Source organism: Lynx canadensis, chromosome A2 (genome assembly GCF_007474595.2).
Source record: "Lynx canadensis isolate LIC74 chromosome A2, mLynCan4.pri.v2, whole genome shotgun sequence".
In the NCBI taxonomy this organism is placed as follows: Eukaryota; Metazoa; Chordata; class Mammalia; order Carnivora; family Felidae; genus Lynx; species Lynx canadensis.
The window spans coordinates 33,553,327-33,576,574 of NC_044304.2; the positions used below are offsets into that span (position 1 = coordinate 33,553,327).

The 23,248-nt window shown below is 39.8% G+C and overlaps 1 protein-coding gene across 8 annotated transcripts in view; it reads left to right on the forward strand.

The window, feature by feature from the left end:
- SLC25A26 (solute carrier family 25 member 26) overlaps nt 1-23,248 on the forward strand; it is a 139,386-nt gene that overhangs the window by 23,603 nt on the left and 92,535 nt on the right. For all 8 annotated transcript variants that reach the window (XR_003967015.2, XM_030307193.2, XM_030307189.2 and 5 more), the window contains exons 4-5: nt 14,867-14,971; nt 16,517-16,564. Coding sequence is in view for 7 of the 8 variants with exons in the window: in XM_030307193.2 (XP_030163053.1) it covers nt 14,867-14,971; nt 16,517-16,564 (153 nt within the window). In the remaining variant the exon portion in view is untranslated. The remainder of the gene's footprint in view (nt 1-14,866; nt 14,972-16,516; nt 16,565-23,248) is intronic.

The following is a 23,248-nucleotide window of genomic DNA, read 5'->3' on the forward strand; positions in this document are numbered from 1 at the left end:
TGGATCCCTTAGGATTTTCTGTACATAAAATCTGTACACTCTATTTGTATGTGCAAATAGAGGTTGTTCTATGTCTTTCTTTTCTATTTCATTTTCTTGCCTTAATTGACCTGGCTTGAAGCTTTAGTACAGTGTAGAATAGGAGTGACAAGAGTGGACATCCTTACCTTTTTTCTGAACTCAGGAAGAAAGTTAGTGTGCCACTATTAACTATGATGTTGACTGTGAGGTTTTCATAAATGTTCTTGATCAAGTTGAAGAAGTTGCCTTCTATTCCTAGTTTGTTGGATGAAGTTTTTTTAATTTTTGAAGGGCTAAATTTTGTCCGTGATTCTGTTCATCCATTGAGATAATCGTAAGGTTTTTGTTTTTTATTTTGCTGATATGGTGTATTACATTAACTGGTTTTCAGACATTTTCAGATCACTCTTGCATTACTGAGATAAACCTCATTTGATCATGGTATATAATACTTTTTATTTAGTGCTAGGTTTGTTTACTAGTATTTTGTTGAGGACTCTGTTCATAAGAGATACAAGTCTGTAGTTAACTTTTTTTGTGCCTTTCTGGTTTTGGTATCAAGATAAAACTGGTCTCATAGAACGAGTTGGGAAGTATTAGGACAATTTAAAAGAAAGTTATTTTTAAGAGAATGTAGTCAAATTAATTACATCATTTTAGTTGATGAAAACATACCAGATTATATCTGGGAAATCCAAGAGAAAAGGAATTATGGGGGAGATAGTCTATTTTATAGAAAAGCAAGTGTCACTCTGTGTGATAATTTGAATTGTTGAGGTTATGATATTTGATAAGGACAAAGATGATCTTTGGTCTTCTTTGGTATTTTTGCATCTTAAAAATTTATTTTGTATATCTGGGATATATGAAACTACACTTTTCCATTTCTATAAAATGAATTTCTTTAAAAAAATTTTATTTTAGTTTAGTTAACATACGTGTCATATTAGTTTCAGGTGTACAGTATAGTGATTCAACAATTGTATATATTACTCTGTGCTCATCATCCATATCACCTATCCCGCCCCCACCCCCACCCCCACCCCCATCCAGCTGCCCTCTGGTAACCGTCCATTTGTACTCTGTAGTTAGGAGTCTGTTTTTTGGTTTGTCTCTCTGTGGTTTTTGTTTGTTTGCTTATTTATTTTTTTAACTTTGTTCATATCTGTTGTTTCTTAGATTCTACATGTGAATAAAATCGTATGGTATTTGTCTTTCTCTGACTGGCTTAATTCACTTAGCATTACAGTCTTTAGGTCCATCCAGGTTGTTGCAAATGGCAAGATCTCACATCAATGAATTTCTTGATGTGAGAAATCTGTTGTGTGGTTCCTTGAAGAAAATGTTGAAATTAGCCTAAGAAACACTAAATTCACTAAAGTTGATTTTATAAAACTTGCTTTGATATTGTTTTAAAAATGATTTTGCAGGACCCAAGTCCCAAGTTAACTCTGGAATTTTTTAAAAGAAAAATTGCCTTCATGATTTACCGAAGTTAGAAAAGTGATGAGACTAGCAGTGTATTATTTTCTCAGTAGGAAGCAACACAAAGTAGTAACTCCTTTCTGAGCTGCAGACCCCTTTAGAGCTCTAATGAAACCTGTGAACGTCTCTCCAGGAAATGAACATGAGGACATTTTGCATAGAATTTCTGGGCATTTTTGTTCCCTCTGCTCTTACCCAAAGTAAGAATTCCGGTGCTTGAATTGTACTGGAAAATTAGTTTAAACTGCAATTTAAAACCAATTTATACTTCATTTAAAAACAAAAAAAATTTAAGCTGTTACCCAAGGTTCAGATTGTTTTTTGTGATTATGTTCTGGCTTTAGAACCTCTTTACATGCAGTAATTTTTGAGTATATATACTAAAGAATAACAAGTTGTGTGTGAGAGTTTTATTGTCTCAGGTTGTGAGAGTTTGTTCTTATGACAGCCCTTGCCTCACATTATTTTAGAATTGTGTATTGCTTTAACCTTAAATATTCTCATAAACTCAGTATTTGGTTTATATTTTATATTTTATAGTATGTTGTTGAGAACAAGCAGCAAAAAGAACTTGGCCACACAGGGCTCTCTTGCCTGAAAAGTAATTTGCCATGTTGAAGGACAGGTTTTCTTCAATTTAAGAATTTTCTGTCTCTTAAACTTAGCAGGCATATGTAAAGTAATACGTAATTAGGGCAAATGATAGTTGCTAGATTAATCATGTTAATGGCATATCTTTTCATATCTAAAAAATACTTCATATTTTAATACACTCTGTAACTGACATTTAAAAAATATTGGAGCCTTTGTTGTTGTATTCCATGTGAACTCTTGCACGTGGGAGGTGGTATAGGTGGATGTTAGTAGGAAACAAGTGTCCATAACACAGGAGATAAACAATACTGGGACACTCATACCTTTATTGTGTCTCTTAGGATTTCCATGGTCCCATAAGTGTCAGGTGTCTTTTTATATTTCTTGTGATGCTTGGAGAACTTTGGAAGGAGAATTGATCAGTAGTGGGTATAGAGATTGACCTCACAGGTGAAACATAGCTTGATGGTGACCTTTGATTGATTTTAAATTTGGTTACAGTTTCATATGTTGAAGAGATTTTTAGGGTTTGTGGAAATGCTGGTTTTGACACTCCAGATATCTCGGCACTTTCTTTTCTTTCTTTTTTTTTTTTTTTAAAGTTTGCGTACATATTTTTATTGCAAACATTGATGAAAGAGTGAACATCACAAGATTTTTAAGCATAAAAATTAATATGTAGGAAAATGGACCAACTTCAAGGAGACAAAGCAATAATGTTAAATTTGTTACAGTTATGGAAATCTTGTTAATGTATTTTTTTTTAATTTTTTTTAGCTAGGACTTTTTTATTTTATTTTTAATTAATTTCTAAATTTACATCCAAGTTAGCATATAGTGCAACACTGATTTCAGGGGTAGGTTCCTTAATGCCTCTTACCCATTTAGCACATCACCCCTCCCACAACCCTCCAGTAACCCTCCGTTCTCCATATTTAATAGTCTCTTATGTGTTGTCTCTCTCCCTGTTTTTATATTATTTTTGCTTCCCTTCCCTTATGTTCATCTGTTTTGTATCTTAAATTCCTCATATGAGTGAAGTCACATGATACTCGTCTTTCTCTGACTAATTTCACTTAGCGTAATACCCTCTAGTTCTGTCCACATAGTTGCACATGGTAAGATTTCATTCTTTTTGATTGCTGAGTAGTATTCCATTGTATCCATCTTTATCCATTCATCTGTCGATGGACATTTGGGCTCTTTCCACACTTTGGCTTTTATCGATACCACTGCTATAAACATTGGGGTGCATGTGCCCCTTTGAAACAGCACATCTGTATCCGTTTGATAAATACTTAGTAGTACAATTGTAGGGTAGTTCTATCTTTAATTTGTTGAGGAACCTCCATACTGTTCTCCAGAGTGGCTGCACCACTTTGCATTCCCACCAGCAATGCAAAAGAGGGCCGTCCTCTTTCTCCACATCCTCACCATCTGTTGTTGCCTGAGTTGTTAATGTTTGCCATTCTGACAGGTGTGAGATGGTATCCCATTGTGGTTTTGATTTGTATTTCCCTGATGATGAGTGATGTTGAGCATCTTTTCATGTGTCTGTTGGCCCTCTGGATGTCTTCTTTGGAGAAGTGTCTATTCATGTCTTTTGCCCATTTCTTCACTGGATTATTTTGTTTTGGGTGTTGAGTTTGATAAGTTCTTTATAGATTTTGGATACTAACCCTTTATCTCACATGTCTTTTGCAAATATCTTGTCCCATTCTGTCGGTTGCCTTTTAGTTTTGCTGATTGTTTCCTTTTTGATTTTGATGAGGTCCCTATAGTTCATTTTTGCTTTTGTTTCCCTTGCCTCTGGAGACATGTTGAATAAGAAGTTGCTGTGACTGAGGTCAAAGAGGTTTTTTGCCTGCTTTCTTCTTTAGGATTTTGATGGCTTCCTGTCTTACGTGTAGGTCTTCCATCTATTTTGAGTTTCTTTTGTGTATGGTGAAAGAAAGTGGTCTAGGTTCATTTTTCTGCATGTCGCTGTCCAGTTTTCCCAGCACCATTTGCTGAAGAGACTGTCTTTAGTCCATTGAATATTCTTTCCTGCTTTGTCAAAGATTAGTTGGCCATGCGTTTGTGGGTCCATTTCTGGGCTTTCTATTCTGTTCCATTGATCTGAGTGTCTGTTTTTGTGCCACTACCATTCTGTCTTGATGATTACAGCTTTGTAATACATCTTGAAGTCCGGGATTGTGATGCCTACAGCTTTGGTTTTCTTTTTCAGGATTGCTTTGGCTATTCGGGGTCTTTTCTGGTTCCATAGAAATTTGAGGATTGTTTGTTCCAGCTCTGTGAAGAATGCTGGTGTTATTTTGATAGAGATTGCTATCTTGGCACTTTATTAAACCAGCTTTCCAAAGCCATTCAGTATCCATTTTCTCAATAAATGCCTGAGAAATGTATATACCGCCTTTTTATTTTAGTAACTTATATCAGTTTCATAGAGCATAAACTTTTGGTTTCAGATTCATACAGCTGTGGTTTCCAAAAGTGACAGAAAGAAAGGGGTGAATGTAGGAGAAGCAAATTTTCATTGGTAAGGTAAAAAGAAATGGAGAACAAAAACATTTATAGCTGTCATTGGTCAGAAAGGAATAGAGATCTAGAGAAAATAAGAAATAGTTTGGTGATTTTCTGTAACGTTTATTTTGATAGAAGATTGTTAGGTTGCAGACAGATTCCTTAGAAACAATAACGTATTTTGTTGGTATCCAGTGTGTCCACAATTACTTTATCGTAGCAACTATAAGTGTATGAGAGAGACAGAAGCATGCTGCCATAATAACCTTTCCCTGCAGCTGCGCCTTGATTAAAACTTAATGACGAATCAATAGAACCATAATTACCACCTTCTGCCTTATGTTTGTAATTTGGAATACAGTAAAATCGATCAAATAAGATTTAATATGTAACAACAGTTAGAGTCTTGTTTGTGCCACTTTTATTAGGAAGGTGGCTGTACCAAATCTCTAAATCCCTACCTCAATTATTTTACAGCTCAGCTTTGATCAGTCACAGAAGAAGTCCTGTGAGAAGTAGAATCTGTAATTAGATCAGAAGGGTTGGGCAGGTTTACTTTAATACAACAGATGCTGTAACGTTACAGTAATAGTGGTTTGTTTTTAGTGTTTAAGATTTAACTTTTCTTGGGTCTTATTCTACTTTCGGCTTAGATTCATGTTGTTTTCAGAAACGAAAGATCCTTGAAATTTCTTTGTAGCCTAAGGCAGCCACTCTGAATTTAATGTATACATGGGTGACGTGTGGATGTCCTTATACACGTAGGTGCTGGTTGATTATCCTTTTGGTCCCATTCTAATTTGGAATTGAGAAAGCTAGGAAATAAATTTTATCATATTTTGTAGTTGCTTTTCTGAGAACCTCTAACAGTAATTCTCCAGGCGTAGTCCAAAGAATACCTAGACTCCGTTGCCCGGGCAGCTGGTTACAGATGAAGATTTTTGGACATGGCACCAGGAGCCCTGCTTTTTAAACACAATTCCTGGGTGGTTCTGGTGCTCAGTGATATTTAAACACCACTGATTTAGAGTTATCAAAAATTTAAGGGGCACCTTGGCGGCTCAGTCAGTTGAGTGTCTGACTTCAGCTCAGGGCATGATCTTGAGGTTTGTGAGTTTGAGCCCTGCGTCAGACTCGCTGCTGTCAGTCTGTCGGCACAGAGCTCGCTTGAGATCCTCTGTCCCCTTCTCTCTGTCGTTCCCCTGCTTGCACTTTCTGAAAAATAAGTATTAAAAAAATTTAAATGTCTATCCCACTACTCAATTTGTATACTGTATTGGTTCAGCAGTCCCATCCTTACGAATATGTCAGTGGGTGCTGAACACGAGGAGTGCCACATGCTGACCAGAAGTGCCATCCCTTTCGTCTGCCTCAGAATTGCAAATTTGCAGACCCACTGAGGGATCTCGTTTAGTGACAACTGACTGGTTCTGAGGGTGGCAACTTGGACATGTTGATTCAGATTTGGAAGATAGAGTGAGGTTTGCAGCTACATCTGACATTTTCTTCAAGGCCTGTGCCATCCCAGACCCTTGAAAACGAAGACAGTTTATGCTGTTGTGTAGCTCATCTACCACACCTTTGTTGTGCTGTCGTCCATTCGGGGCTTAGGGGTTAGCAGCATATGGATTAGGCGAGTTGTTAGCACATCCTCTTTCTTCGGCTTCCCCACTGAATTGGCTCCTTGGAGGATTCACAGGCCTTGAAGCAGTCTAGCGTCTGTCAGGAGCAAAGCACAGCGCGCGTGTTGGTCACCATTGTGTTTTCCCTGGGGGAGATTTAAGCCATTTTTGATGGTGTTGTGAGTAGCTTTTAAAATGTCTGTTTAGGGGGCGCCTGGGTGGCGCAGTCGGTTAAGCGTCCGACTTCAGCCAGGTCACGATCTCGCGGTCCGTGAGTTCGAGCCCCGCGTCGGGCCCTGGGCTGATGGCTCAGAGCCTGGAGCCTGTTTCCGATTCTGTGTCTCCCTCTCTCTCTGCCCCTCCCCGTTCATGCTCTGTCTCTCTCTGTCCCAAAAATAAATAAACGTTGATTTGTATTTAAAAAAAAAAAAAATGTCTGTTTAGGGGCGCCTGGCAGGCTCACTTGGTAGAGCTTGTGACTCTTGATCTTGGGGTTGTGAGTTCGAACCAGTTCGCAGGTAGGGATTACTTGAAAAAAATCTATTTAGTGTTTTTCGTGGTCTTTACTGGCCTTTTTTCTTTTTCTTTTACAGAAGAACCACTGAACAAGATGATAAGATAATAGAAGGAGGTTGACAACTTTAGAAACGTGTTTTATCTTTTGAAATAATCCTAATAGATTTTGAAATACCCATAAATTCTTGGAGAGTCACTTTGGTTTGCAGTTGTAGTATTATTTTGCCAGACCTGTGTGCGGTTGTGTGACCGAGCCATGGAGACAGGGTGAGCAGGAAGGAAGATGACTGCGCCCGAAGTGAAGTGTGGTTATTAACTCAGGCAGCAGCTCCGCGAGGCTGCGGACGGAGCTGGTTGTGTCTATAAAGTGGAGGCGGCATGCATGTACAGGTGTTGCTTGGAGATTTGTTGGACAATTAGAAGCTGAAGCTGGACTGTCACATGCTTCGCTACTCTCAAACAAGGGCTTCTGTTTTTGATGCTTTTAAGCCCCCGCATCATGGGGATGTGCTCAGGCAGCCTTTTACCCTATTCTGTTTATTAGGTAGTGTTTCTGGGAACCTTTTTTTTTTTCTTATTTTGAATGTTTGTTTTTGAGAGAGAGTGAGGGTGAGTGCCTGTGCTCACGTATGAGTGGAGGAGGGGCAGAGAGAGAGAGAGAGAGAGAGAGAGAGAGAGAGAGAGAGAATATCCCAAGCAGGCTGTGCGTGTGGAGCCTGATGTGGGGCTCGAGCCCACAAACTGTGAGGTCATGACCGGAGCCTAAATCAAGAGTCAGATGCTGAACCAACTGAGCCACCCGGGTGCCCCTAAAAGTTTTACATTTTTAAGTAATCTCTACGCCCAGTGTGGGGTTCACACTCAGGACCCCACGATCAGGAGTCACATGTTCTACCAACTGAGCCAGTCAGGTATCCCTGGGAACCTTTTTTCACTTTAGGGCCTTAAGCACATTAGGAACAGACTTTTTTTCTTTTTTCTTTTTTTCATTTAAGAGAGAGAGAGAGGCATGCACAAGCAGGGGGAGGGGCAGAAGCAGAGAGAATCCCAAGCAGGCTCCACAGTGAGTAGAGCCCTGATCCAGGGGCTCCATCCCGTGACTCTGGGGTCATGACCTGAGCCAAAAGCAAAGAGTCAGGTGCTCGACCCACTGAGCCACCCAGGCACCCCAAGGAACCCAGACTTTTTAATAGCTTCCCAAGAATCCTAAAGTATAAGAATTACACAAAAAATTATCTCAAGAATGTAGAAATAACTTGCTTTCCACCGTCATCCTTTAAACCCTGTCCTTTTCGTGTCCGTTCCTCACTTGGACATCTTTGATTCCTGGTACGTAGGCTGCTTTCCTTCAGCTCCTCCATTTACCCTGCAGGTGCAGATTTAGATGGAAAGTCCTTACTAGGTTCTAGGCATTGGGGATAAAACGACAAGATGATACACTGCCTTGCAAAGTCTTGCCATCTAAGGTGGAGATGGATGTTTAAGGTGTAAGTACACTAAAGGGTTACAGGTATTTTAAGTAACGTGAGTACAAGATATACTGAGAGCCTGATAAGAAAAGGAATGGTTTTGTCTCGATGTTGTTGATTCAGGAAAGGCCTGATAGAACAGCTAACCCTTGAGCCACATTTTAGGGTATGATTGTTAGGTGGGAGGGTGTCAGCACGGGTATCGAGTTTGTGGAAAGTCCTTATTAGACATTTTCAAGTTCTAGATGGAGCATAGGCATGACTGGGCCATCATGAAATGCAGCAGGGCAGGGGGTGCTGGAGGGCCTTGCCTGCTGGGGGAAGGACTTTGCTTGTTATCTTTTGAACGGCTGCGTAGGAGGGCACCAGTGGTGGGGATTTTAGGAACCTGCCCTCGTAGCTGTGTGGGGGTGGATGTGGTGTTTGCACGGAACACAGGAGACTACTCCAGAACCCCCCAGAGAGAGAGAGATGAGCAGAGCCTCAACTAAGGCAGAGGCATGGCGTTCAGAGGGAGAAGGTGAATTTGAGTGATAAGAGAATTGGCATAAGGATGGTAATTCTTTTATTTTTAAAAAAAGTTTATTCATTTTGAGAGAGACAGAGACAGCATGAGTTGGGGAGGGACAGAGAGACAGGGGGAGAGAGAGAATCCCAAGCAGGCTCTGTGCTGCTAGCACAGAGCCAGATGCAGGACTTGAACTGACAAAACTGTGAAATCGTAACCTGAGTCAAAACCATGAATTGGACACTTAACCGACTGAGTCACCCAGGCACCCCAAGATGGTCATTCTTTCAAAAGCACTTCCAACAGCATTCCTCCAATGCATATTGCTTCATGGATACCTTTGTTAGTATGGGGTGGGGGTGAGGGGGTGCATAAGCTTAAACTGTGCAGTGGAGTCTTCTGAGCTAAGTCAGCAAGCACGTCCTGTTTCGCAGTTGTCCCAGCCATCTGAGCCTGAGCGAATGTGCAGAAGGGCCAGGGAGACCCTCTGGGCTTGGCACGACTGATGTCTGCTGATGACCCCACTTTGAGTACAAGCATGGATGTGCAGAGAGGTTTTTGTAAAGGACCAGTTTGCCCCACCACCCCTCCAATTTCTTGATGATTTCCTCCTTTAACACATTTCAGATTATTTTCTGTTTTATGGATTTGCTTGTCTCTCCCTAGTGTAGTATGCAGCATTAATTCAGACCGTATTGATTCTTGATCTAGGACAGTGCGTTTCATTGACTATCTTGTTTACTTACTGGACAAGAGGGAAGGGAAGCTCTGTGTTGGCTTTTTATTTAAGAGCACTGTCAGGTTTTGGAACACGGTTAAGTTCAATTTTATAGAAACAGTGAACAAGATTTTCATGTAAGATGATGAAGTTGAAATCATTTCAAGCCACAGGAATATTTGGTCAGTTAGTGCCACTACATTTTAAATGGAAAAGCCAAACACTTGTCTCCCCAAGGACCAAACTACTGATTAGCCACTTCTCTGTAAGTCTGCACTTTGTCAGTGATAAACCTTTACTTTCTCACATGCTCTTTGGTTAAGATTAGGGTTCTTACTAGCATAATGAATTAAATCCCACTGTCATAGAATTGCTCTAATTTGTAATTGTATACTTTTCAATATTTGAATGCCTATTCTCTAACACTGTGATGGATGCTAAAAAACATAGAGTAACACATTTTTATCCCTGTCCTTGAGGAGTGTATGAATAATAAATCGGATAAATTTATTAAGTAGCTGGAGAATATATTGACTGCCTCTGTAAGGAGACAGTATAAGGGTCATACCTGTCCAGTAACATAGATCAAGCTTGGAACTCTGACTTGTTACCCACCCTGTTTGCTATGTGTGTCCGTAGGCCATATACCTAACTTGACTGAGCTGCTATTTTCCTCATCTTGAAAAACAGGGTTAATGCTACCCAACTCACAGTTCTTGTAAGAATTAAGTAGGGGCGCCTGGGTGGCTTAGTCGGTTAAATGTCCAACTTCACCTCAGGTCATGATCTCACAGTTCGTGAGTTCGAGCCCCGCATCAGGCTCTGTGCTGACAGCTCAGAGCCTGGAGCCTGCTTCAGATTCTGTGTCTCCTTCTCTCTCTGCCCCTCTCCTGCTCATGCTCTGTCTCTCTCTGTCTCAAAAATAAATAAAAACATTTAAAAAAATTTTTAAAAAGAATTAAGTAGTACATCACTTAAAAAGTGCTCAGCTTAGCATCTGATCTGTAAAGTCCAATTTTCCAGTGCATGTCACACAAAGTGCTTTATGTAGCACATTTTCAGAATTACATATTTTTTGAAGAAAATCATTTCAGAAGAAGACATTGAAATTGACAGAGTTTCAGTGACTTGTTCAAGGTTCCACAGCTGCTGTGGACAGTTAAAACACCATTGGAGAATGAATAGTTAAGACGAACATTTCTCTGTGTAGTTTTTACTTTTGATGTAATATTTTAAAAATGGCAGAAGTGGTGCAAAAGTGGAGATGAGAGGTGTATTACTTGGGTAATATTATGAACTCTGATTGCTGTGGGTTTCTTAAAATAAGAAAAGGTTGGAGTTCTAAAATATGCTGTTGGTTACAATGGTAGGCAGAATAATGGCCCTTTAAAGATTTCCTAGTCCCTAAAACCTGTGACTATGTTACCTAACATGGCAAAAGGGGCTTTGCAGATAAGGTAAAGTTAAGGATCTCGAGGACAAGATTTTCTGGGATTATCTAGGTGAGCCCAAGGTCCTCATAAGTGGAACGCAGGAGTGTCAGAGGTTTTATGATGCTGTGCTCCGTCTTGAAGAGAGAAGAAGGGACCACAAACCACAGAATGCAGTGGGCTATAAAAACAAGGAAATAGATGCTCCTTTAGAAACTCCAGAAGGAATACCAACTGGCTGACAATTTGATTTTAACTCAGTAAGACTTAGTTTGGAATTCTGACCTCCAGAATTCTGAGAGATTAATTTGCGTTATTTTAAGCCACTGAGTATGTGGTACTTTGTTAGAGCAGCCATAAGAAACTGATACAGTTACCTTGACATTACAGTCTCCTCCACTTTCAGATTTTCTATGAGTTGGTATGTATGCATCTGTCCACAGGGCTTTGTCACCTCCTGGGAAACCATGGCTCCTTTCTGTTACAGAAAGGAACAAAAGTGAAAAAGCCATTTACAGCTTAAGTCTTATGTAACATTCTGTGAACAGCCTTTAGAAACAAAGCTTCTGTTGGAGTCTGGATTATCAAGAACAGGAATTTTGTCAGGCAGGAGAAGACTAATATCTACAAAAATTAAATATTTTCTTCTAATGACTTTTGGCTGTTTATATAGGTGGAAGGAGTCTAATAAGTAAGAAAGGTATGACGAACTTGTGTCCCTATATCAGTGGATAAAATTTAAATCCCAAGGATGATAAATTAGGAGTTAGAAATTGCTGCTAGGATGGTTTTATCAATAGCTGTGATTCCATTTGTAACCAGAAGATGGCAGAATTGACACACAGATGAACTTACAGTTAAAAGGTTTTTGATTTTAAACGATGGTTCAGAAAGAAATGTTAGATTTGGAAACCTGTGTTCCACAAAGAATTTTGAGAATTACACAAAGAATGTGAAATAAAATACAAGTAAGTAACTTGCACGTTGCAAAATTTTTCAGAGTGTCATAAGGTTTTTCTCCCTCTTACTAATTTGCCACACTGGAGTTTACTCTGCAAAGTCCAAAGCAGCCCTTGCTCTGAATATGATTAAACTTTGGCTGTATTCAGTTTATTTAGGTTTCTGTTGAACTGACAAAGATTTACCTGTCTAAACATGAAGAATCAGCCGAACTAAACTTTGAAACTTTAAGTTCATTAGATGCGTGTTGATATATCTTTGATGGGAAATAATTCTGGAGACAGTAATCAAAAGATGTGGGTTTCATCCTAACTTCCTAAGCCAGGTAGTGCTCTGACCTTCAGTAGCTTCTGTCTCAGGCTGGTATGTATTTAACGTGCTGACAATTGGCTTCTAATATCAGAGGCACATTTATGGGTCATTGATGAAGTTTCCTTTAGAAAAATGAAAATCAGGTAAATGATCGTGAGCTGTGTTAAAACAATTGGGGAAATGATGTAATGTTAATGGAAGGTACTTTCGGTGGTGCCCAGTGGCCTCAAAGAGAATTTCAAGAGTGACAGGACAGAGGTCAGGCCATAACAGGCTGGCAGCGAGGTGTGGAGGTGTGGGATGTGGCCGTGGCAGTGAAAGGACCAGAGGTTCCTCTTCTCTGCCTTCACTCATTTTACCAAATGGGAGGTTGAAGTTGACAGTAGTTTTCTCCCTTTTACACACTTAGTCTTAGAACTTGTAGTGTTTGTGTCTTGGTGTTTAATAAATACTAAAAGGAGACATTTCAGTTTCCATTACAAAAATAAATTTAAAAAAACATATCAGGGTAAGTTGTTTTTTTTAATGTTAAAGAAAAATCTTGGTAGCAGCTTTATTATTATTATCAATTTTTAATCTAAACTTTATCTTATTTTTGGCATGTTTAATTCTAATGAAGCCAGTATTGTATTTTAATGTGGCTTAAAGATGGGGACGTATATTATCTTTATGTTTTATTTTTATTAGTTTTATTTTTTGGTAGACCCTCAACATATAAGACGCTCTTGGATATAATGAAAATGCCACCATTTCTGTGTCATGGATTCATACTGAACCCCAGATTTATGAGGAAGGAATTCTCTAGAGAACGGATTTACCAAGAGACCACGGATGACATTATCTTGATCCCCTTTCATGGAATCACAATACTATAACGTGTTTTTGTTCTTGTGCAGTGAAATACTCTGTTGTAGCTCAGATTCAAATCTAAGAAAGATCAGAGTTAATAGGAAACCAAATCGAAGGCATTGGAGTTACTGGAGGAAATAGAGGCGTTCCTTTGTGGCCTCTCTCTCATGCCAAAATTGCCACGCCACGGAAGTCAAGAAGCCTTGCTGGGCGCTTTGTACCTCTTCCGTTAGTGAGATTGTTTTTCATCTAAGGACCTTTTCAAAGTTTTTGTTTTGCTTCTGTATTTTTAAGAAATAAAAACATAATGTAAGAACATGAAGGGTTATGAAGCATGAAGTTCCATAAATATTTATGCCAAGTCGCAAAAGTAGACCATTCCTATTTTCTTGACATATTGAGGTCATATTTCACTCTTGACCTCTTGAATTGAAAAATACGAGGAGTTAGTGAACCTTTTTCTTTCTTTTCTCTTTCCTTATTTATTTATTTTCATTTCTTTAATGAGTTTTAGAGGCTGGGGGCTATCCTTTTAGGTTCATGTAAGTTTCAGCGGACCTTGTTTTCTGTCCTGGCTTATAAGTATGGATTTAAAAGTTTGCACACTTATGAAGAGTAACACGATTTATACCCAATTTTAGGCCTTAGTGATAATCAGGTGTTTAATCTGTTTTGTGTGTGTGTCCTTATCTGTAAAAATTGGTATTTGTCAAGGTTAATAATAAGTAGGGTTGCACTGAAAAGCACATTAAAAAAATTTGTTTTTAATGTTTGTTTATTTTTGAGAGAGACAGAGCGTGAGCAGGGGAGGGCAGAGAGAGGGAGACACAGAATCCGAAGCAGGCTCCAGGCTCTGAGCCGTCAGCACAGAGCCCGACTCAGGGCTTGAACTCTCGGACCACGAGATCATGACCTGAGCTGAAGTCGGACGCCTAACCGACTGAGCCATCCAGGTGCCCCAAAAAAGCACATTTTAAATTGGCCCTTTCATTTTATTTTCTCCCTCAGTTAAAATCTTTGGTCCATAACATATTTGTGCTCTTTGATATTATGTTAATGAAACTTACCAAGTAATAATACCTGTTCATGATAGAGAATTTAGACATGTGGGTAGGCAGAAAAGGAGAAACATTACTTGTAATCCCACTTTGTTTTTTCAAGTCTTTAATATAGGTAATCTAATGTTAAGTACAAAGAAAAAAAATATCTTAAAAATTCTGGAGTATTGGTTGTTGACCTGTCAGATGTGATTATGGTCTGTTTAGGACCTGTGTCAACTTGAATGCTGGAGCAGGACCCAAGAGTACCTGGAGTTTCTCCTCCGTTGTTGCATGGTGGTGTGGTGATAGGGTCTAGGGTGCTGGGGTTGGGAGCTAGTTGAGGCTGGGGTGGGGAGTGGGACAGATGACTAGGTGTAGCCAGCTGCTGATCAGTCTTGCTTCTGTTGATGTATGCATTATTTACAGTAGAGCAAAAGCCCTTTTGGTTCGTTCTTTCAGCCTGTTTGAAATGACTGGCATGTGAACACTAGGTGATGCTGTTCTAGGTGCTGGGGGTTCAGAATAAGTCAGTGTGTTTCTTGCCATTGAGGGACTTCTAGACAGATGGGTCTGGAACAAGATGGCAGGAGGTGTGAGGATATCTATAAGCACAAGGCAGATAAGTTTCTGGGCTGACAAAACAATGCATGTCCATTAAGGGTCTGAGGCTTTTAGGTTGAAAAAATGCCTTTGGACATGTTGCAGTGACCCTTTATATTATTCCTTTTTGACTGTAGTTTTTTGATTATGAGAATAATTTCAATTTTCATAGCAGTTACTTCTTTTTTAAGATGTAATTAATTAAATTATATATTTTAGGTTGCCTGTCTGATTCGTGTTCCTTCGGAAGTGGTTAAGCAGAGGGCACAGGTGTCTTCCTCTTCAAGAACATTTCACATTTTCTCTAACGTCTTATATCAAGAGGTGAGATATGTTTTTAAACTCTTTCTTTATTGAGAAAGATTTTATTAAAAAAATTTTGTTTTAATGTTTCTTTTTGAGAGAGACAGAGACAGAGTGTGAGCAGGGGAGGAGCAGAGAGAGGGAGACACAGAATCTGAAGCTGTCTTCAGGCTCAGAGCTGTCAGCACAGAGCCTGACACGGGGCTCGAACTCATGAACCGCGACATCGTGACCTGAGCTGAAGTTGGATGCCAACTGACTGAGCCACCCAGGTGCCCCGAGAGAGATTTTATAATAGCTAATATGAACACTGTGGTTCTCATCCCAGGGGCCTTAGAAGAGACCATGAAGATAAATTTAATGCTCAATCATAGCAGCTTTTTCTGCTAAGATTATCTTTGCTTTTTTGTTTTCAAATTTTAATTTTAATATTTTTTCTCCAAATTTCTAAACAACACGTACTGAGTGCCCCCACTGTGTACATGTCCTACATTGTCATTGTCCTGTAGTAGTTTCAGAATCAGACATGGAATAAATCATAAAAATGTGAAGTGAATAAAGATACCATGTTAGAATGTTACCATAGAATTTGGGGACCCATGGAAGAGGAGTACAGTAATGGGCATAGTGACCAGCATCATTAAGTTTATATTAAAATTAATTCCGGGGGTGCCTGGGTGGCTCAGTCAGTTAAGTGTTCACCTTTGGCTCAGGTCATGATCTTATGGTTCATGAATTCGAGCCCCACATTGGGCTGTTCACCTGCTTCGGATCCTGTCTCTGTCTCTCTCTGTCCCTCCCCCAACCACATGCTCTCTCTCTCAAAAAGAAATAAATGTTAAAAAAAATTAATTTCTTTTTTACTTGTTAATGTTCCACTGTGGATCAGAGGTCATTCTTGCTGGCCAAGTCACTAGGGACCATCAAGCTGCTTTTCTTTGTATTTTTTTGCAGAAGCCCCCTCCTCCCGTGTTTTAAAAACAGTATTCAGTCACGTGGAAATTTCAATGGGTCTGGGTTTTAGAAAAGTTACTCTTAATAGTTTTTTTGTCACTTAGGTGAGGAAATAACTGAGTATTTGATCAGAGGATCATGAGATCAACCCAGTAAAGAGACTGTATTGTGAATCGTGTGGACAGTTGAATAAATCAAGGCTTGTCCAGAGATATTTATCACCTTGGAGGATTATTAATGAATTTCTGATATCTTCTGTTTGAAACTATGAAATATAATTCTGTTTTTATAGGAAAGGATGATTGGCGTTTTGTGTGCATTTGAATTTGGAAATACATACTGAAATCATCTCAAGTATTGTTTTCAGGAGCAGAAATTTTGAAAGCGACTAAAGTAGTCAGTTTGATTATTTTAGACATGTTCCCATTTTAAAGAGAGCTGACCCGAGCTTTATATATTTTAGGCCAGTTTATAACCTTTAACCTCTTATAGAGTGTGGTCATTGTGCAAGCTTTAAAACTCAGACTTCAGCAACTCTGCCTTACTCAGAGTATCATTCAGATCTCTGTGCTGTTCTAACTTACTGAGCTCTCGGCCTTTTGTTTGTTTCAGGGCATCCGAGGATTGTATCGAGGCTACACAAGCACAGTTTTAAGAGAGGTAACTCACTTAATTCCCAGTACTGAAGTGCAAAAGAATGATGTGCTTTGTTCAGCAAATTCACTCAGAGAAACTGGTTGAAAAAATTAAAAAGGGATACTTTGATCACCTTTGAAACACCGTTTAGTCTTATCCTGGTTCTTATAGCTGACGAATGGGCCAAATAGGTTCGCTAAAAGAGCAATCCCACTGGTCAGAATGGCACCCACGCTTTGGCTTCATTGGTGCTAGGTTGGTTAAATGTCCGTTTTGGCTGAAATCGTAAGAAGCAACCACTGAAGTTAAGATACCAAGTTAATTACCAGAAGACACAGAGTTAATGAGAAATTGGTAATGAAAGCAACGTGCTAAGAGACAAGTGTCTCCAAAGTCTGTATCATGCGGTGCGCTGTTGTCTTCCCGATGGCGATCGCAAGGTACGGTGAGCCCCGGACCGCTGGCCCTGCTGGCCCTGCGGGTGGCTGGCCGTGCAGTGTGCCCCCAGGCGGCCGCTTTGCCTTCGAGACTTCTGACTCGAAAATTCTGGGATTCAGTATTTTTCTTCTTCTTTTGGTTGAAAAAGCAAAGTGATTTCAGTATATTGCTTGTAGGAAGTATGTTTCTAATTTTTGCCTCACATAGAGGACAATATTTTGAAGTTCAAAGGGTGATTTACATAAGATTTAAGACCAGTCTTTGGTTTGGGATGTAATCATAATTTTCTTTCTTCCTTTTTTTTTTTCTTTTTAAGAGTTTAATTCCTAGGATTTTTTTCAGCTGTATTGAGATATTGTTGACAGGTACAATTGTAAGGTATTTAAAGTGTACATTGTGATGATTTGGTCTATATATCCCTTGTGAAAGGGGTTGGGACATAATTTTCTATTAAAGAAAACAGGAGAATCTGCATGCATACTTGTGCTCTCTATCCTTTTTTCTATTTGAAGTTCCTTGGTCAGTAACATGTTTGCATTTACAAAAATGTTTTTAATTTAAATAAATGTCATTAATTAGCAAAACTTTGAAATGACTTGAAATCTCTAATTTTATTTCCAGGTAGTTTTTGATTACATTTTGTTTTTACTATAGGTTACAGTCTTCTTTATGAAATACAAGCACCGTCACATGTTTTATAAAGCTTTGATTTCTGCAAGATAACAACCTTAATGTAGTGTGGTGTAGTTGATGTAGATCTTTGAAAAAACTTCTTTTGAAGGAGAACTGAGTGTTGTAAAGTGAGTTTGTTTGTGTGATGATGACTTCTGTCTTTCAAAAATATCACCCACGCTGTCTCTTGGTTCTTACTTATTTTCTGACTCACTAAACACGTGTGATTTAGTCAGCTTTCACCTGGGTGCAGCAAACCCGGGGCCGGGGGGGAAGGGTGGGGGCAGTGAACCTCCTTTATTTTTCTGAGAGATGGTGAATAAATGAATATATTTACACGCCCGACAATACTGGTTTTGCATACAAACAGATAGAGAAAACACATTGTTACACCTGCTTTCTATTCTTGTAAAAATTTGTTTTGACATATGTCACACTAGTAATTAATTTCTGGGCTGCAGTTTTTGCACATCATGTGACCCTACTGAGATGACTTTGTTTACTCAAAATGGCAGTGCTTTGTTGGAAATTTAATTGGGGTCTTCTGCATTATGCGTTTTCATAAAAGATCCTTCAGATCTGATTTTAGTTGAAATATTGCTTTTGTACAGATTCTCAGAGAGAACGAGAGAAGAATTACTGCTGAATGAAACAGCTTCTTTTCAAAATGAGAAAAATAAGTAGTGATATGTCTGCTTTAAACAAAATTTTTGCATTATAAATAGTTTCAAGTTCTTACATTATTCTGACACCAATATTGAATCTTTTTGCCAAGAGCTTGTTTATTTCAAATAGAAAATACATTGAAGCCTTAGTGCGAATCACCAGGAAACTTACATGTTTATTCTGTGTACAATTTTTTCTTTAAAACAAGTTTTATCTCCCTGGCCCATTAGAATGAGATTGGAGTTTGAATCCATGCAGTATAGGAGATTATGTGTGTTCTTTAGATTTGGTGAATGCCATCTCGTGTTTTCCACTGCGTTTGATGTTTGTGGAGATTGTGTCTTATCCCTTATGTTCTCTGCAATTATTTTAGTTGCTCTCAACTTTAGACTGAGTGTAAGCAGGGTCAGCAGATTATACTGTATGCCTCACCCCTTCCGTATTCATTTTTCTTTTGCTCTGGACCAAACATTGTGGTGCAGTGCTGTTATTGTAGTAAGATGGAAATGGGGAGCGAGTCCGCAGCTGCCCTCCCAGCCAGGCCAATTTCCCATTGTCCTGAAGGTTCTATGGAGAGCAGCCTCATGATCTTGTACGTAGGTTAGAAGGACTTCTAAAGAGGACGAAAGCTGAGAAAGGCACTTTGTTGCAAAAGAAGTAGGTATAAGTTAAGCTCAGCAAATAGGCTTTATCCACAGATTCTTCTTCACAGTCATTTTAAGAGTGCCTCCTGTGTGTTGGGCACCACGTGAAATGTTTCTGCACGGATCCTCAAGGATTCGTGTTCTTACAGGAAAACAGGCGGGAGTAGACATTTCGTAGTGCTGTAACCATATGTAGGTACTAGATGCGGCTGAGATGGCAGGGGAAGCAGCGCTTGAGTGGTACCCAATTAGCATTTGTTGCATTAAAAAACATGAAATGTTGACTTAATTCTCGAAGGAGTGGTAAGTTAGAAATAACCAAGGAGACAGGAGTTGTAACATCAGGAGCAAAAGCACAAGGCTGTAAAAGCACACGTGTACCTCACTTATTAGCTCAGCAGAATTGGAATTTTTATGCGTAGAGAAGAGGCAAGAGTGATTTCCCTCTATGTCAGGCCAAGTGGGGATGCTGCAGGCAGGTGTTCAGCCAAGTGGAGTGTTTGCCAGGAGGAGACGGTGAACCTCTCCCCCTGGCTGGGTGCTTGCCAGGAGACTGGGGGACAGCACATGGGAGAAGGCCTTTGAAGAGCCAGGCATGCGTTCCCTGGTATTTGGAGGATAAATGACTGGCATCTGACTCTTCTCTGCATAAATCTGATGGCAAGATGGTGGTTGGCTCTGCCTCAGTGGAAGGACGTTGCCATTGTGGTCAGGGATAACTCCGGCTTCTTTTTGGTTGATGAGAGATGTGAGATGGGTGAGGATGATGTCTCCCTGTCTCCACAGCTCTGCCACCAGTTCACTGAAAGCAGTCCTCCCACCAAATTCTGTCACACATGCTGTCAAAGTCAAGCAGGGCAGACAAGTTCCTCAGCCTGTCTGTAAGTTCATCGAAGCCTTGGATCTCTCCTTTTAGGGCCCCAAATCCTCACTGATTGAAAAGTTCACTCGCAGGTAGGCATGGCAGCCTTTCAAACTTAGTTCCCCTTATTGTCTGTTTTAGACCATAGAGACCCCCCCCCCCCCGATGCAGTGGCTGCAGGTGAGACCTTTTAGGAATCAAGCCTTAGGGATGTCCTTCAGCTCTGTTGTCTGTTGCCTCAGTTCCTGTGCCCCTGCAACTCCTTAGGTTGTATAACTCTCTTGTGTGTTTTTCCAGAGATACCCTGTCTTAGGTGTTTGACCTCTTGTTTGTTTCTTCAGCCCCAATTTTTTTAATCTCTTCATAAAGATCTTCCTTTCATTTTTATGATGGCATAGTACTCCATGGTAGACACGACCCATTCATTATTTAACCAGTCCCTTGTTGGTGGACATTACAAACGTGCTGCAGTGGATATTACTGCTCTTAGGTCCTTTTGTACCTGGTTGAGGATGCTTGTAGGGTTAATAACAGAAGTGAGATTGCTTGGCTAAAGGAGTATGGCATTTATCATTTTGATTTTTTTTAATGTTTCTTTTTGAGGGAGAGTGGGGGAAGGGCAGAGAGAGAGGGAGACAGAACCCGAAGCAGGCTCCAGGCTCTCAGCTGTCAGCACAGAGCCCCACGCGGGGCTCGAACCCATGAATCGCGAGATCATGACCTTAGCTGAAGTCGCTTACCGGATTGAGCCCCCAGGCGCCCTAGCATTTGTAATTTGGTACCTACGGCCAAAGTGCCCTTCGTGGAAAATACCAGTCGACCCCTGTGCCAGCATTGCAGGCCTTCTTTTCCTCTGCCTCACCGACTTTACCAGCCGTCTGAGAGGTGATCTCACTGTTGTTTTCATTCCGACACTGGGCATAAGAACATACATCTCAGAACTTTTTGATTCCCTTTACTGTGAACTGTGCTGTGTTAAACTTTGTGCTGTGTTAAAGTTCTTGTGAGAATGGCATGGGGAGATTGTGTGAAGGGCTGAGCCCGCCATGTGGGATGTGTTTAGTATGCGCAGAACTGCAAGGTTTTTTGACAGGAAATAACACCTAAGTGTGAATCGCAACTCTGCCCCGTACCAGCTGTCTGCTCTTGGCAAGTTACTTAACCTCTCTGAGCCCACATTGGCCCATCTGTGCTAGGAACTTTGCATAGACCGTTGTCCTTGAAATCTCACGGCAGTCTTAAGAGAGAAGGATTAGAGCAGTGTGGTCTGCCAGGGGACTCAGAAATGAAGAAGCCTCCCTCTAGGTTGTTGGGGTCCTTGAATTGCCGTACAACCTTGATCGGTCTGTGTTTAAGCATCTGAATGCCATTTCATGATGATGAGTAACAATTGTGTTTGAATTACAGGCCAGCCGTTGGTATTACTTGTAAAGTGTCTCAGCTACAATTGGAGGGTGTGTTATCTGAATGTCTTGTAGAGAGGAATTTTGTATTCGTTTAACATACTGCCACCTGCAACTGATTTTGTATTCACTGGCTACTTCTGTAGGAGAAACCACATACTGGTGGTAAAGATGTCAGAGTTGCCCCAATAATTGGTGGTTGAGTTGGTCAAAAATCGTAATGTAAATATGTTAGAAAAATTTTTTGGTGATTCTTTTTTGGGTCCCATTGATAGTTTACTGGAATTTATTTCCCAAGTAAGATTACCCATTTAGAGGAAGGCTTTTCCTACTGAGATTGCGACCCTTGAATGTTTTTCTTTGAAAGATATTTTAGAGCAACTGTAGCTAGAACCTCTGTTACTTATTTGCCATCTTTCCGCCTGTGTACTATTTCCTGCACTTGTGAGAGTAGAAAGAGAAAAAACTGTGCTGATGAGAAAGGATTTTTTTTTCTCCTGGTGTCACTGCTGTATACCTTTATGTTTCTATGAAATGGTTTTCTTCGATTTGCTTCTTTCTCTTTTGGTTTGTCCTTACCTTTCAGTTCTATTCAGCTACATGTAATGATGCTGACTAAAGAGTCAGACACCATATGATTTGCCTTCAAAACAGCTCTTGGATTTTTCCCTCTCCATAGCATGTGCAGACTCTAGCATAATGCCTTCCCCAGAGTTAGCACTCACAAAATATTTATCGGTTTTTTTATTCCTTTAAGTGTGATTAATTTTTGTTCAGATGCTGCTAGACACAGCGTCCCCTTCCGAATGCTGAGGGAGCTCGAGCGGGACTGGGAATTAGGCCGGGGGGTGGCTCAGCCTTGGGCTCCACTCCACTCTAAGACCTTTGTGTTTTAGACAGCTGATGAAGCACCAAAGAGTATATGATTTTCTAAGATTTCATTCTTCTTAAACCTTGAAAAGATAGTTTCTGTAAGCCCGGTTTCATCAGAAAAGTGCTAATTGCTGTAATAATTCCCTTATTTTCCCCCTCCTAGTAATTCCACTGAAAAGGAAAAAGGTGATTATAAACCTTTCCAAACTTTTAATGTGAAACTATTTCTCGCTTAAACTCCCAATGCAAACATATTGAACCCTGTTTTAATCCTCCATAATTCATTTTATTAACTGTGACCAAATAGAACATCTGTTAAAATTCCATAATGTTAGCTTCATGGGAAAAGAAAAAAAAATGTGTTTGCTTTTGGAATTTTTCCATTGTTTTATTGTCCAGGCTTTCAGTAAATGTGTAACGGGACATTCTTATTAATGGGAGTATTAAACAAGTGAAAATGAACTATCCCCTTTAATCACAGAGGTTTATAAAATGAGTCACTTAATTGCATTTACATTATGATAACTTCATACTCTAGAGATGTTCTATGAAAAATGAGTGATAGTTCATCCTTTAATTGGAGAACCTAAAATTATTACTCCTCAAATACAGATTTTAGCCTGCAGTTTTTCATCATCTCTTAAATAAACAAGCGTTTTTAGAAAGAAAGATTTAGTAAAATAATCTTCATATAGAAAAATTACTTTAGCCCTCCAGTGCACATTTCCTCATGTTTTGTTTACAAGAAACCAGCTGCTATTTACTTTTCTCATTCTCTGGACACGTTTCATTTGCTCTCTACAGTTTTGAAAGTGCTGCCTGTTTCCATTGTCGCATGGTGGCCAGGCTATCCTGGAGGGACACCAGTTCCTGTGCACAGAGTTGACCGGCATGTAAGTGCAGTGTCCTGACTCTGCCATGCACACACACCAGAAGGCTGCTGGTTGAAGGTGGAAAAGGTCTCTTAATTCTTCATTTCAGTTAACATCAGAAACCATCAGGTTGAAGTACCTTTCTCTTTGTTGTTTGTGCTTTTCATCCCATGCGAAGTATTGTCTTCCTTCATCTTTGTGTGTCAGTGTAGACTGCGTTTAGGCGGCACATAACAGAAAATCTGACTATATCGGCTGTAGCAGATAAGGGTCACTCA